The sequence below is a fragment of the Oncorhynchus nerka genome, linkage group LG12, assembly GCF_034236695.1.
Source record: "Oncorhynchus nerka isolate Pitt River linkage group LG12, Oner_Uvic_2.0, whole genome shotgun sequence".
Lineage (NCBI taxonomy): Eukaryota > Metazoa > Chordata > Actinopteri > Salmoniformes > Salmonidae > Oncorhynchus > Oncorhynchus nerka.
Genome location: NC_088407.1, coordinates 84342218 through 84356441, shown reverse-complemented (window position 1 = coordinate 84356441; position 14224 = coordinate 84342218). Strand labels below are relative to the sequence as shown.

At 45.1% G+C, this 14224-nt stretch overlaps 1 protein-coding gene across 3 annotated transcripts in view; it reads right to left on the bottom strand.

Annotated features, from left to right (window-relative positions):
- Positions 1-12479, bottom strand: part of LOC115120435 (calpain-1 catalytic subunit-like) — a 34492-nt gene extending 22013 nt beyond the window's left edge. For all 3 annotated transcript variants that reach the window (XM_065025883.1, XM_065025882.1, XM_065025881.1), the window contains exons 1-7: positions 12343-12479; positions 3615-3871; positions 3423-3492; positions 2299-2417; positions 1947-2080; positions 1690-1864; positions 148-222 (exon numbers count right to left, since the gene is read on the bottom strand). In XM_065025883.1, the coding sequence (XP_064881955.1) occupies positions 148-222; positions 1690-1864; positions 1947-2080; positions 2299-2417; positions 3423-3492; positions 3615-3851 (810 nt within the window). In that variant the 5' untranslated portion in view covers positions 3852-3871; positions 12343-12479. The remainder of the gene's footprint in view (positions 1-147; positions 223-1689; positions 1865-1946; positions 2081-2298; positions 2418-3422; positions 3493-3614; positions 3872-12342) is intronic.
- Between the last annotated feature and the right edge of the window lie 1745 nt (positions 12480-14224).

Sequence of the window (14224 nt, the reverse complement as noted above, 5' to 3'; positions counted from 1 at the left end):
TCCCTCCAGGTGGAACTAAAGTAAATAGCTGGCTCTATTCTGACAAAGCAAACAATGTTTCTTCTTGGCAATAAAGGAAAGAGAGCATATGGCCAAAAGATATCAGCTCCAAAGCATTTCTCTCAGATTGTTAGTTCCATACAGTACCTGTTTGACCCCTGTGACGGCGTAAGCATGACCCCTCACTAATCCGTTGGGTGCCACCGTGTTTGCTGATGTTTCCTACAGAACAATAGACACAGGTTATTACAGGAATTATAAAGTGAAGTAACTGGACCGTAACAGAACACAGGTTTCAGTCACAAAATATGACCCAATATGAACACAGCCTTCATCTCTTTTGGGTTAAGAGATGTTAATGTCTTAACTTCAACTACGCTTAATAACTCATATTCTCATATATCTTGACATCGGTGCATGATTCATGGTAACTTATCATATTCTCGTATATCTGGACATCGGTGCATGATTCATGGTAACTTATCATATACACAGTGTCTCCTGACCCCTCCTGTCTCAGCTTCCAGTATTTATGCTGCAGTAGTTTACGTGTCGGGGGGCTGGGGTCAGTTTGTTATATCTGGAGTACTTCTCCTGTCCTATTCGGTGTCTTGTGTGAATCTAAGTGTGCGTTCTCTAATTCTCTCATTCTCTCTTTCTTTCTCTCTCTCGGAGGACCTGAGCCCTAGGACCATGCCCCAGGACTACCTGACATGATGACTCCTTGCTGTCCCCAGTCCACCTGGCCATGCTGCTGCTCCAGTTTCAACTGACCTGAGCCCTAGGACCATGCCCCAGGACTACCTGACATGATGACTCCTTGCTGTCCCCAGTCCACCTGGCCATGCTGCTGCTCCAGTTTCAACTGACCTGAGCCCTAGGACCATGCCCCAGGACTACCTGACATGATGACTCCTTGCTGTCCCCAGTCCACCTGGCCATGCTGCTGCTCCAGTTTCAACTGTTCTGCCTTACTATTATTCGACCATGCTGGTCATTTATGAACATTTGAACATCTTGGCCATGTTCTGTTATAATCTCCACCCGGCACAGCCAGAAGAGGACTGGCCACCCCACATATGCTCTCTCTAATTCTCTCTTTCTTTCTCTCGGAGGACCTGAGCCCTAGGACCGTGCCCCAGGACTACCTGACATGATGACTCCTTGCTGTCCCCAGTCCACCTGACTGTGCTGCTGCTCCAGTTTCAACTGTTCTGCCTTATTATTATTCGACCATGCTGGTCATTTATGAACATTTGAACATCTTGGCCATGTTCTGTTATAATTTCCACCCGGCACAGCCAGAAGAGGACTGGCCACCCCACATAGCCTGGTTCCTCTCTAGGTTTCTTCCTAGGTTTTGGCCTTTCTAGGGAGTTTTTCCTAGCCACCGTGCTTCTACACCTGCATTGCTTGCTGTTTGGGTTTTTAGGCTGGGTTTCTGTACAGCACTTTGAGATATCAGCAGATGTACGAAGGGCTATATAAATAAATGTGATTTGATTTGATTTGATTATTCTCATATATCTTGACATCGGTGCATGATTCATGGTAACTTATCATATTCTCGTATATCTTGACATCGGTGCATGATTCATGGTAACTTTGAGATACACTACATTTCTGCTCTACTAACTGGCTTGTTTAAAGAGCCATTGTGGTGTTTCAGGGGGGGGTCGTGCTGCTCACCCCTTGAGGTGTGTTACACCCCATCAGAGATTTGGATTGGACAGCTCTGAACAGGAGGTCCCACAGATTTGGTGGAGCGTCAGTGAGCTTGAATGTGATGTGAACCCCTCCAGTGAAGTCCATCATAGCCTCTGCAGGGGTCCCTAAATTCATGTCTGCGTAGGAGCCACACACCCTGCCAGAAGAAGACAGGTCATTAAGTCCTACATCAAGGAGGTGTTAAACTGTTTTATAACCAACTGATGTGGCTCACATACTTGGCATAGGCTTTCTCCAGCAAGGCGGGCCAAAACTCATTGGGAGTTTTTGAATGAACGAAAATGAGCCTGCCGTCAACTGTTGGTAGCTTGTCATCGATCACAACGTCCACCCACCTCCCAAACCTCCAGAACTGAAAGATAGGAGGAGATGACAAAGATTCCTACAGAGAATATTCTCTACGTGGCTAGAGAAAGACGTAGCCTAAGTAGAGGAGAGTCATTATTCAGTATTGTTCTCAATACCACTGAGAACCTTTTCATTACTTAATAACCCTTTACGAATGACAGTTATTGCAATAGGTCAACGCATTTCTCACAAAGATATTATACTGAGCCTGAGGTAATTTACCCTGAAGTGGAATATTCCGCAGTAATCCTTTTTAAAGCTTTGGTTTAGGGGTACTACTTCTTCCAGGATGTGCTTCTGGAACGTCAAAGCCCCAATGGAAGCAAGAAACCAGCAATCTCCTAAAAAAAAAGGCAAGTTTATGCACATCATGACATTTGTAATGCAAAGGGCATGGTGGGGTAGGGAAATGGTGAGGTGGGGCATGGTGTGGTAGGGGCATGGTGGGGTGGGGACATGGTGTGGTGGGGGCATGGTGTGGTGGGGGCATGGTGTGGTGGGGACATGGTGTGGTGGGGACATGGTGTGGTGGGGGCATGGTGGGGTGGGGACATGGTGGGGTGGGGACATGGTGTGGTAGGGACATGGTGTGGTGGGGACATGGTGTGGTGGGGGCATGGTGTGGTGGGGACATGGTGTGGTGGGGACATGGTGGGGTGGGGACATGGTGTGGTGGGGACATGGTGTGGTGGGGGCATGGTGTGGTAGGGACATGGTGTGGTGGGGGCATGGTGTGGTGGGGGCATGGTGTGGTGGGGGCATGGTGTGGTAGGGGCATGGTGTGGTGGGGACATGTTGTGGTGGGGGCATGGTGTGGTGGGGACATGGTGTGGTGGGGGCATGGTGGGGTGGGGACATGGTGTGGTGGGGACATGGTGTGGTGGGGGCATGGTGTGGTAGGGGCATGGTGTGGTGGGGACATGGTGTGGTAGGGGCATGGTGTGGTAGGGGCATGGTGTGGTGGGGACATGGTGTGGTAGGGGCATGGTGTGGTGGGGACATGGTGTGGTGGGGACATGGTGTGGTAGGGGCATGGTGTGGTGGGGACATGGTGTGGTGGGGACATGGTGTGGTGGGGACATGGTGTGGTAGGGGCATGGTGTGGTGGGGACATGGTGTGGTGGGGGCATGGTGTGGTAGGGGCATGGTGTGGTGGGGGCATGGTGTGGTGGGGACATGGTGTGGTGGGGACATGGTGTGGTAGGGGCATGGTGTGGTGGGGGCATGGTGTGGTGGGGACATGGTGTGGTGGGGGCATGGTGTGGTGGGGGCATGGTGTGGTAGGGGCATGGTGTGGTGGGGGCATGGTGTGGTGTTGATGCTTGCTTACAACCAAATCCACTTACCAACCATTCCTTGCCCAAAGTCAAACCTTGAAAGTCCATCAAGGATCAAATCTGGATACTGTACCATTTTCTGTAAGAGTGAATGCACACATTACACCTATTACTAATGTTTATCATTTCTATTCATAATTACACATTAAAATCAGTTAACACTCTGTGCTGTAATGTGTGCAGATCGGGATGATGTCATACCGCTGGTCTCAACCACACCACTCTGCCCATGTCATCAGGGGAAAGTAGCCCATCACCAATGGAGTTATGGTCTGGGGGGAACATCTCATCGATGTACCTCACTCCCCTGGCCAAACAGTACTGCGTCAGCTGCTGAAAGTCTTGGTTGCTGTGTTTCTCTGGGTTGGCAAGACTCCCAACACCCTCTTTCTTGTGGCGCTCCTGCATTATACTCATACACACACCGGGAGGAGGCATTGTTGTACTGTATGCAGGATCTGTTAGCAGGGCGAAATGATGAAATACTCTGAGTTACTAGATGGAGCCTAACTATAAATCACATTATTAAGTGTTGATGACAATTAGCAATGTAACAGCTATGCAAAACAACTATGCAACACTATTAATAAAGTCCATACTTCTGCATATCGTAGGCTCCCTAGTTTTGCAAAAGTGCCTTTCCAGAAAGTGCTTTATATTTTTTTCAATATTTTATTCACGCAATAAATGTTAACCACCAAATCAAAAATGTAATTGAAAGTGATGAAATATGGTAACACATGTAGTATATATATAAAGGTGGGTGCAGTAAGTTCACCAGTGTAATTAAAAGTCCAAGTACAACTTGACTCCTTGAACACACTAAAAATGGTTTCAGGGAAGTCAATGTTGAAAATTGACGAATTACAACTGACAACCTTAAATGTTGGCTATTTCATTTGGCTTTGACTCTTGATTCCAAATGTTACCCACATGAGCCTCTATCATACTAACTAGGTAATGTTACCCACATGAGCCTCTATCATACTAACTAGGTAATGTTACCCACATGAGCCTCTATCATACTAACTAGGTAATGTTACCCACATGAGCCTCTATCATACTAACTAGGTAATGTTACCCACATGAGCCTCTATCATACTAACTAGGTAATGTTACCCACATGAGCCTCTATCATACTAACTAGGTAATGTTACCCACATTAGCCTCTATCATACTAACTAGGTAATGTTACCCACATGATCCTCTATCATACTAACTAGGTAATGTTACCCACATGAGCCTCTATCATACTAACTAGGTCATGTTACCCACATGAGCCTCTATCATACTAACTAGGTAATGTTACCCACATGAGCTTCTATCATACTAACTAGGTAATGTTACCCACATGAGCCTCTATCATACTAACTAGGTAATGTTACCCACATGAGCCTCTATCATACTAACTAGGTAATGTTACCCACATGATCCTCTATCATACTAACTAGGTAATGTTACCCACATGAGCCTCTATCATACTAACTAGGTAATGTTACCCACAAGAGCCTCTATCATACTAACTAGGTAATGTTACCCACATGAGCCTCTATCATACTAACTAGGTAATGTTACCCACATGATCCTATATCATACTAACTAGGTAATGTTACCCACATGAGCCTCTATCATACTAACTAGGTAATGTTACCCATATGAGCCTCTATCATACTAACTAGGTAATGTTACCCATATGAGCCTCTATCATACTAACTAGGTAATGTTACCCACATGAGCCTCTATCATACTAACTAGGTAATGTTACCCACATGATTCTCTATCATACTAACTAGGTAATGTTACCCCCATGAGCCTCTATCATACTAACTAGGTAATGTTACCCCCATGAACCTCTATCATACTAACTAGGTAATGTTACCCACATGAGCCTCTATCATACTAACTAGGAACTATGTTACCCACATGAGCCTCTATCATACTAACTAGGTAATGTTACCCACATGAGCCTCTATCATACTAACTAGGTAATGTTACCCACATTAGCCTCTATCATACTAACTAGGTAATGTTACCCACATGATCCTCTATCATACTAACTAGGTAATGTTACCCACATGAGCCTCTATCATACTAACTAGGTCATGTTACCCACATGAGCCTCTATCATACTAACTAGGTAATGTTACCCACATGAGCTTCTATCATACTAACTAGGTAATGTTACCCACATGAGCCTCTATCATACTAACTAGGTAATGTTACCCACATGAGCCTCTATCATACTAACTAGGTAATGTTACCCACATGATCCTCTATCATACTAACTAGGTAATGTTACCCACATGAGCCTCTATCATACTAACTAGGTAATGTTACCCACAAGAGCCTCTATCATACTAACTAGGTAATGTTACCCACATGAGCCTCTATCATACTAACTAGGTAATGTTACCCACATGATCCTATATCATACTAACTAGGTAATGTTACCCACATGAGCCTCTATCATACTAACTAGGTAATGTTACCCATATGAGCCTCTATCATACTAACTAGGTAATGTTACCCATATGAGCCTCTATCATACTAACTAGGTAATGTTACCCACATGAGCCTCTATCATACTAACTAGGTAATGTTACCCACATGATTCTCTATCATACTAACTAGGTAATGTTACCCCCATGAGCCTCTATCATACTAACTAGGTAATGTTACCCCCATGAACCTCTATCATACTAACTAGGTAATGTTACCCACATGAGCCTCTATCATACTAACTAGGAACTATGTTACCCACATGATCCTCTATCTTACTAACTAGGTAATGTTACCCACATGAGCCTCTATCATACTAACTAGGTAATGTTACCCACATGAGCCTCTATCATACTAACTAGGTAATGTTACCCACATGATCCTCTATCATACTAACTAGGTAATGTTACCCACATGATCCTCTATCATACTAACTAGGTAATGTTACCCACATGATCCTCTATCATACTAACTAGGTAATGTTACCCACATGAGCCTCTATCATACTAACTAGGTAATGTTACCCACATTAGCCTCTATCATACTAACTAGGTAATGTTACCCACATGATCCTCTATCATACTAACTAGGTAATGTTACCCACATGAGCCTCTATCATACTAACTAGGTCATGTTACCCACATGAGCCTCTATCATACTAACTAGGTAATGTTACGCACATGAGCCTCTATCATACTAACTAGGTCATGTTACCCACATGAGCCTCTATCATACTAACTAGGTAATGTTACCCACATGAGCCTCTATCATACTAACTAGGTAATGTTACCCACATGAGCCTCTATCATACTAACTAGGTAATGTTACCCATGTGAGCCTCTATCATACTAACTAGGTAATGTTACCCATATGAGCCTCTATCATACTAACTAGGTAATGTTACCCACATGAGCCTCTATCATACTAACTAGGTAATGTTACCCATGTGAGCCTCTATCATACTAACTAGGTAATGTTACCCATATGAGCCTCTATCATACTAACTAGGTAATGTTACCCACATGAGCCTCTATCATACTAACTAGGTAATGTTACCCACATGATTCTCTATCATACTAACTAGGTAATGTTACCCCCATGAGCCTCTATCATACTAACTAGGTAATGTTACCCACATGAGCCTCTAGCATACTAACTAGGTAATGTTACCCACATGATTCTCTATCATACTTACTAGGTAATGTTACCCACATGAGCCTCTATCATACTAACTAGGTAATGTTACCCACATGATTCTCTATCATACTAACTAGGTAATGTTACCCACTGGGCGGCAGGGTAGCCTAGTGGTTAGAGAGTTGGACCAGTAACCAGCTGGTAGCCTAATGGTTAGAGTGTTGGACTAGTAACCAGCAGGTAGCCTAGTGGTTAGAGAGTTGGACTAGTAACCAGCATGTAGCCTAGTGGTTAGAGAGTTGGACTAGTAACCGGCAGGTAGCCTAGTGGTTAGAGTGTTGGACTAGTAACCAGCAGGTAGCCTAGTGGTTAGAGAGTTGGACTAGTAACCAGCATGTAGCCTAGTGGTTAGAGTGTTGGACTAGTAACCAGCATGTAGCCTAGTGGTTAGAGAGTTGGACTAGTAACCAGCAGGTAGCCTAGTGGTTAGAGTGTTGGACTAGTAACCAGCATGTAGCCTAGTGGATAGAGAGTTGGACTAGTAACCAGCAGGTAGCCTAGTGGTTAGAGAGTTGGACTAGTAACCGGCAGGTAGCCTAGTGGTTAGAGAGTTGGACTAGTAACCAGCAGGTAGCCTAGTGGTTAGAGCGTTGGACTAGTAACCAGCAGGTAGCCTAGTTGTTAGAGAGTTGGACTAGTAACCAGCAGGGTAGCCTAGTGGTTAGAGCGTTGGACTAGTAACCAGCAGGTAGCCTAGTGGTTAGAGAGTTGGACTAGTAACCAGCATGTAGCCTAGTGGTTAGAGAGTTGGACTAGTAACCAGCAGGTAGCCTAGTGGTTAGAGCGTTGGACTAGTAACCAGCAGGTAGCCTAGTGGTTAGAGAGTTGGACTAGTAACCAGCAGGGTAGCCTAGTGGTTAGAGAGTTGGACTAGTAACCGGCAGGGTAGCCTAGTGGTTAGAGTGTTGGACTAGTAACCGGCAGGTAGCCTAGTGGTTAGAGAGTTGGACTAGTAACCAGCAGGGTAGCCTAGTGGTTAGAGCGTTGGACTAGTAACCAGCAGGTAGCCTAGTGGTTAGAGAGTTGGACTAGTCGCTCTGGATAAGAGCGTCTGCTAAATGACTTAAATGTAAATGTAAATGTAACCAGCATGTAGCCTAGTGGTTAGAGAGTTGGACTAGTAACCAGCAGGTAGCCTAGTGGTTAGAGCGTTGGACTAGTAACAAGCAGGTAGCCTAGTGGTTAGAGAGTTGGACTATTAACCAGCAGGGTAGCCTAGTGGTTAGAGAGTTGGACTAGTAACCGGCAGGTAGCCTAGTGGTTAGAGTGTTGGACTAGTAACTGGCAGGGTAGCCTAGTGGTTAGAGAGTTGGACTAGTAACCAGCAGGTAGCCTAGTGGTTAGAGGCAGGTAGACTAGTGGTTAGAGAGTTGGACTAGTAACCGGCAGGTAGCCTAGTGGTTAGAGTGTTGGACTAGTAACCGGCAGGTAGCCTAGTGGTTAGAGAGTTGGACTAGTAACCAGCAGGGTAGCCTATTGGTTAGAGCGTTGGACTAGTAACCAGCAGGTAGCCTAGTGGTTAGAGAGTTGGACTAGTAACCAGCATGTAGCCTAGTGGTTAGAGAGTTGGACTAGTAACCAGCAGGTAGCCTAGTGGTTAGAGCGTTGGACTAGTAACCAGCAGGTAGCCTAGTGGTTAGAGAGTTGGACTAGTAACCAGCAGGGTAGCCTAGTGGTTAGAGAGTTGGACTAGTAACCGGCAGGTAGCCTAGTGGTTAGAGTGTTGGACTAGTAACCGGCAGGGTAGCCTAGTGGTTAGAGAGTTGGACTAGTAACCAGCAGGTAGCCTAGTGGTTAGAGGCAGGTAGCCTAGTGGTTAGAGAGTTGGACTAGTAACCGGCAGGGTAGCCTAGTGGTTGGAGAGTTGGACTAGTAACCAGCAGGTAGACTAGTGGTTAGAGAGTTGGACTAGCAACCGGCAGGGTCGCCTAGTGGTTAGAGAGTTGGACTAGTAACCAGCAGGTAGACTAGTGGTTAGAGTGTTGGACTAGTAACCGGCAGGGTAGCCTAGTGGTTAGAGAGTTGGACTAGTAACCAGCATGTAGACTAGTGGTTAGAGTGTTGGACTAGTATCCGGCAGGGTAGCCTAGTGGTTAGAGTGTTGGACTAGTAACCAGCAGGTAGCCTAGTGGTTAGAGTGTTGGACTAGTAACCGGCAGGGTAGCCTAGTGGTTAGATAGTTGGACTAGTAACCAGCAGGTAGACTAGTGGTTAGAGAGTTGGACTAGTAACCGGCAGAGTAGCCTAGTGGTTAGAGAGTTGGACTAGTAACCGGCAGGTAGCCTAGTGGTTAGAGTGTTGGACTAGTAACTGGCAGGGTAGCCTAGTGGTTAGAGAGTTGGACTAGTAACCAGCAGGTAGCCTAGTGGTTAGAGGCAGGTAGCCTAGTGGTTAGAGAGTTGGACTAGTAACCGGCAGGTAGCCTAGTGGTTAGAGTGTTGGACTAGTAACCGGCAGGTAGCCTAGTGGTTAGAGAGTTGGACTAGTAACCAGCAGGGTAGCCTAGTGGTTAGAGCGTTGGACTAGTAACCAGCAGGTAGCCTAGTGGTTAGAGAGTTGGACTAGTAACCAGCAGGGTAGCCTAGTGGTTAGAGAGTTGGACTAGTAACCGGCAGGTAGCCTAGTGGTTAGAGTGTTGGACTAGTAACTTGCAGGGTAGCCTAGTGGTTAGAGAGTTGGACTAGTAACCAGCAGGTAGCCTAGTGGTTAGAGGCAGGTAGCCTAGTGGTTAGAGAGTTGGACTAGTAACCGGCAGGGTAGCCTAGTGGTTAGAGAGTTGGACTAGTAACCAGCAGGTAGACTAGTGGTTAGAGAGTTGGACTAGTAAATGGCAGGGTAGCCTAGTGGTTAGAGAGTTGGACTAGTAACCAGCAGGTAGACTAGTGGTTAGAGAGTTGGACTAGTAACCAGCAGGTAGACTAGTGGTTAGAGTGTTGGACTAGTAACCGGCAGGGTAGCCTAGTGGTTAGAGAGTTGGACTAGTAACCAGCAGGTAGACTAGTGGTTAGAGAGTTGGACTAGTAACCGGCAGGGTAGCCTAGTGGTTAGAGAGTTGGACTAGTAACCGGCAGGTAGCCTAGTGGTTAGAGTGTTGGACTAGTAACTGGCAGGGTAGCCTAGTGGTTAGAGAGTTGGACTAGTAACCAGCAGGTAGCCTAGTGGTTAGAGGCAGGTAGCCTAGTGGTTAGAGAGTTGGACTAGTAACCGGCAGGTAGCCTAGTGGTTAGAGTGTTGGACTAGTAACCGGCAGGTAGCCTAGTGGTTAGAGAGTTGGACTAGTAACCAGCAGGGTAGCCTAGTGGTTAGAGCGTTGGACTAGTAACCAGCAGGTAGCCTAGTGGTTAGAGCGTTGGACTAGTAACCAGCAGGTAGCCTAGTGGTTAGAGAGTTGGACTAGTAACCAGCAGGGTAGCCTAGTGGTTAGAGAGTTGGACTAGTAACCGGCAGGTAGCCTAGTGGTTAGAGTGTTGGACTAGTAACTTGCAGGGTAGCCTAGTGGTTAGAGAGTTGGACTAGTAACCAGCAGGTAGCCTAGTGGTTAGAGGCAGGTAGCCTAGTGGTTAGAGAGTTGGACTAGTAACCGGCAGGGTAGCCTAGTGGTTAGAGAGTTGGACTAGTAACCAGCAGGTAGACTAGTGGTTAGAGAGTTGGACTAGTAAACGGCAGGGTAGCCTAGTGGTTAGAGAGTTGGACTAGTAACCAGCAGGTAGACTAGTGGTTAGAGAGTTGGACTAGTAACCAGCAGGTAGACTAGTGGTTAGAGTGTTGGACTAGTAACCGGCAGGGTAGCCTAGTGGTTAGAGAGTTGGACTAGTAACCAGCAGGTAGACTAGTGGTTAGAGAGTTGGACTAGTAACCAGCAGGTAGACTAGTGGTTAGAGTGTTGGACTAGTAACCGGCAGGGTAGCCTAGTGGTTAGAGAGTTGGACTAGTAACCAGCAGGTAGACTAGTGGTTAGAGAGTTGGACTAGTAACCAGCAGGTAGACTAGTGGTTAGAGAGTTGGACTAGTAACCAGCATGTAGCCTAGTGGTTAGAGAGTTGGACTAGTAACCAGCATGTAGCCTAGTGGTTAGAGAGTTGGACTAGTAACCAGCATGTAGCCTAGTGGTTAGAGAGTTGGACTAGTAACCAGCAGGTAGCCTAGTGGTTAGAGAGTTGGACTAGTAACCAGCAGGTAGACTAGTGGTTAGAGAGTTGGACTAGTAACCAGCAGGTAGACTAGTGGTTAGAGAGTTGGACTAGTAACCAGCATGTAGCCTAGTGGTTAGAGAGTTGGACTAGTAACTGGAAGGATGCAAGTTCATATCCCCGAGCCGACAAGTTACAAATCTGTCATTCTGCCCCTGAACAAGGCAGTTAACCCACTGTTCCTAGGCCAGTTAACACTGTTCCTAGACCAGTTAACCCACTGTTCCTAGACCAGTTAACCCACTGTTCCTAGACCAGTTAACCCACTGTTCCTAGGCCAGTTAACCCACTGTTCCTAGACCAGTTAACCCACTGTTCCTAGACCAGTTAACCCACTGTTCCTAGACCAGTTAACCCACTGTTCCTAGACCAGTTAACCCACTGTTCCTAGGCCGTCATTGTAATCTGTCGTTCTGCCCCTGAACAGGCAGTTAACCCACTGTTCCTAGGCCGTCATTGTAATCTGTCGTTCTGCCCCTGAACAGGCATTTAACCCACTGTTCCTAGGCCGTCATTGTAATCTGTCGTTCTGCCCCTGAACAGGCAGTTAACCCACTGTTCCTCGGCCGTCATTGTAATCTGTCGTTCTGCCCCTGAACAGGCAGTTAACCCACTGTTCCTAGGCCGTCATTGTAATCTGTCGTTCTGCCCCTGAACAGGCAGTTAACCCACTGTTCCTAGGCCGTCATTGTAATCTGTCGTTCTGCCCCTGAACAGGCATTTAACCCACTGTTCCTAGGCCGTCATTGTAATCTGTCGTTCTGCCCCTGAACAGGCAGTTAACCCACTGTTCCTAGGCCGTCATTGAAAATAAGAATTTGTTCTTAACTGACTTGCCTAGTTAAATAAATATAAAAATGATCCTTTTTCGTGCTATCTAGATTAATTAAATTGGTCTTTAATCAATTATAATTTATTCAATAATTGCAAATGGAAACATGATCACTTCTGATGCATAACAAAGCAGTAGTAAGATGTACTACGGTATTGAAATCTTACTCCCCCAAGGACATTAACTATCAAAGTTGGTTAAAGTTACTTACCTCAGAATATCACTATTTTAACCAGGGTTTTCGTCTTCTGTCAACCAATTCAAGTAATAGTCTTCTTATATACTTGATTGCTGCCGTTTTGCACTGTACAGTAGGCTATGACGTAATAGTCTTCTTATATACTTGATTGCTGCCGTTTTGGGTGGTGCCTGTGTGGACAGGCACCACCCACAGTACACACACACATTGCTTTGGCTGTGAGCCGTGTCCCTTATCACCACAGCTTTCCATTGGTTAGGCTATTCTAATGGAAAATCTTGTGTAATTATGGAATCTCTGCGTTAAATGCCATTGTCTCTAATCAGTGTTCTCTGGACGTTTACATGCTGATGACCATTACATCAGACCGCCTGAAGTGAGTATACAGTATCTGACTTGCTTAGTAATATGTCATTGTTTTATAGTTGCTGGGTTAAAGGACCTCATATGTTCTTTGGTTAAAGGAACTCCCATGTTCTTTGGTTAAAGGAACTCCCATGTATTTTGGTTAAAGGAACTCCCATGTCTTGACAGTCCCCCCAAAACGGCCCAAGAATTACTTAAAAAATATGCTTTCATGATTATATTATTGATTTCTCACCATTTTATTTGTCAAAACACCATTTAACCGTCCTCTGTCGAATAAACTTGTATTTGCCTCCCTCTGGTGGTCGGCTGCATCAATTACATCAGTTTATATCACGTCACTTCAACGTTACGTCACAGGGGCGGTCCTTAGAAAAACACTTAACCAGCTCTACTGCTTCATGGCACAGACTTGGCAAAATAATCGCTGAATTTGTCTCAAGCAGGTGGGTCTTAATACATAACTTTCATAGCTCTTCGATAAACAATGTGACCTACACACTTCCCTAAACCTAAAATAAGTAAAGAAGTAATTGTGTGTGGATATCAAACATTTGTTTTACGTTGCTAGCAGAAACATTGCATATGATCACCACTACATTAATCAAATATTAGTCTCTTGCTAGACTGATGACTAAAACCATAGCGAAACAGTGCAAAACGTCTGTCAGCTCAACTGGTTTTAAGGAACTCCCATGTCTTTTGGTTAAAGGAACTCCCATGGTGTGGATTTTGAGCTGCAGAAGGCTGGGTCCTCCTTTTAGTGTAGCTGATACATCGTCCATCAGGTTTGTGTAGAGCTCAGAGACAGACAATTGGCCGCCGCCAGTAATTCTGCTGGCTTGTCTGACATTTTTATCATAATCATTGACTGCTGAACAGTCAATCTAATGGCTACTTGGGCTATTTGCATTGACCCCACCCCCACCTTTTTTACACTGCTGCTACTCACTGTCTATTTTATAGTCACTGTACCCCTACCTACATGTACTGTACATATTACCTCAATTACCTCTACTAACCTGTAGTAAACATTGACCCCAGTATATAGCCTCGTTATTGCTATTTTACATTTTCTTAACTCGTATTTTTCTTAAAACTTCATTGTTGTTTAAGGGCTTGTATATATACACTACCGTTCAAAAGTTTGGGGTCACTTAGAAATGTCCTTGTTTTCGAAAGAAAACCTTTTTTTCCCGTCCATTAAAATAACATCAACTTGATCAGAAATACAGTGTAGACATTATTAATGTTGTAAGTGACTGTCTACAATATCTACATAGGCGTACAGAGGCCCATTATCAGAAACCATCACACCTGTGTTCCAATGGCACGTTTTGTTAGCTAATCTAAGTTTATCATTTTAAAAGGCCAATTGATCATTAGAAAACTCCTTTGCAATTATGTTCTGATTAAAGAAGCAATAAAACGGGCCTTCTTTAGACTAGTTGAGTATCTGGAGCATCAGCAATTGTAGGTTTGATTACAAGCTCAAAATTGCCAGAAACAAAGACCTTTCTTCTGAAAC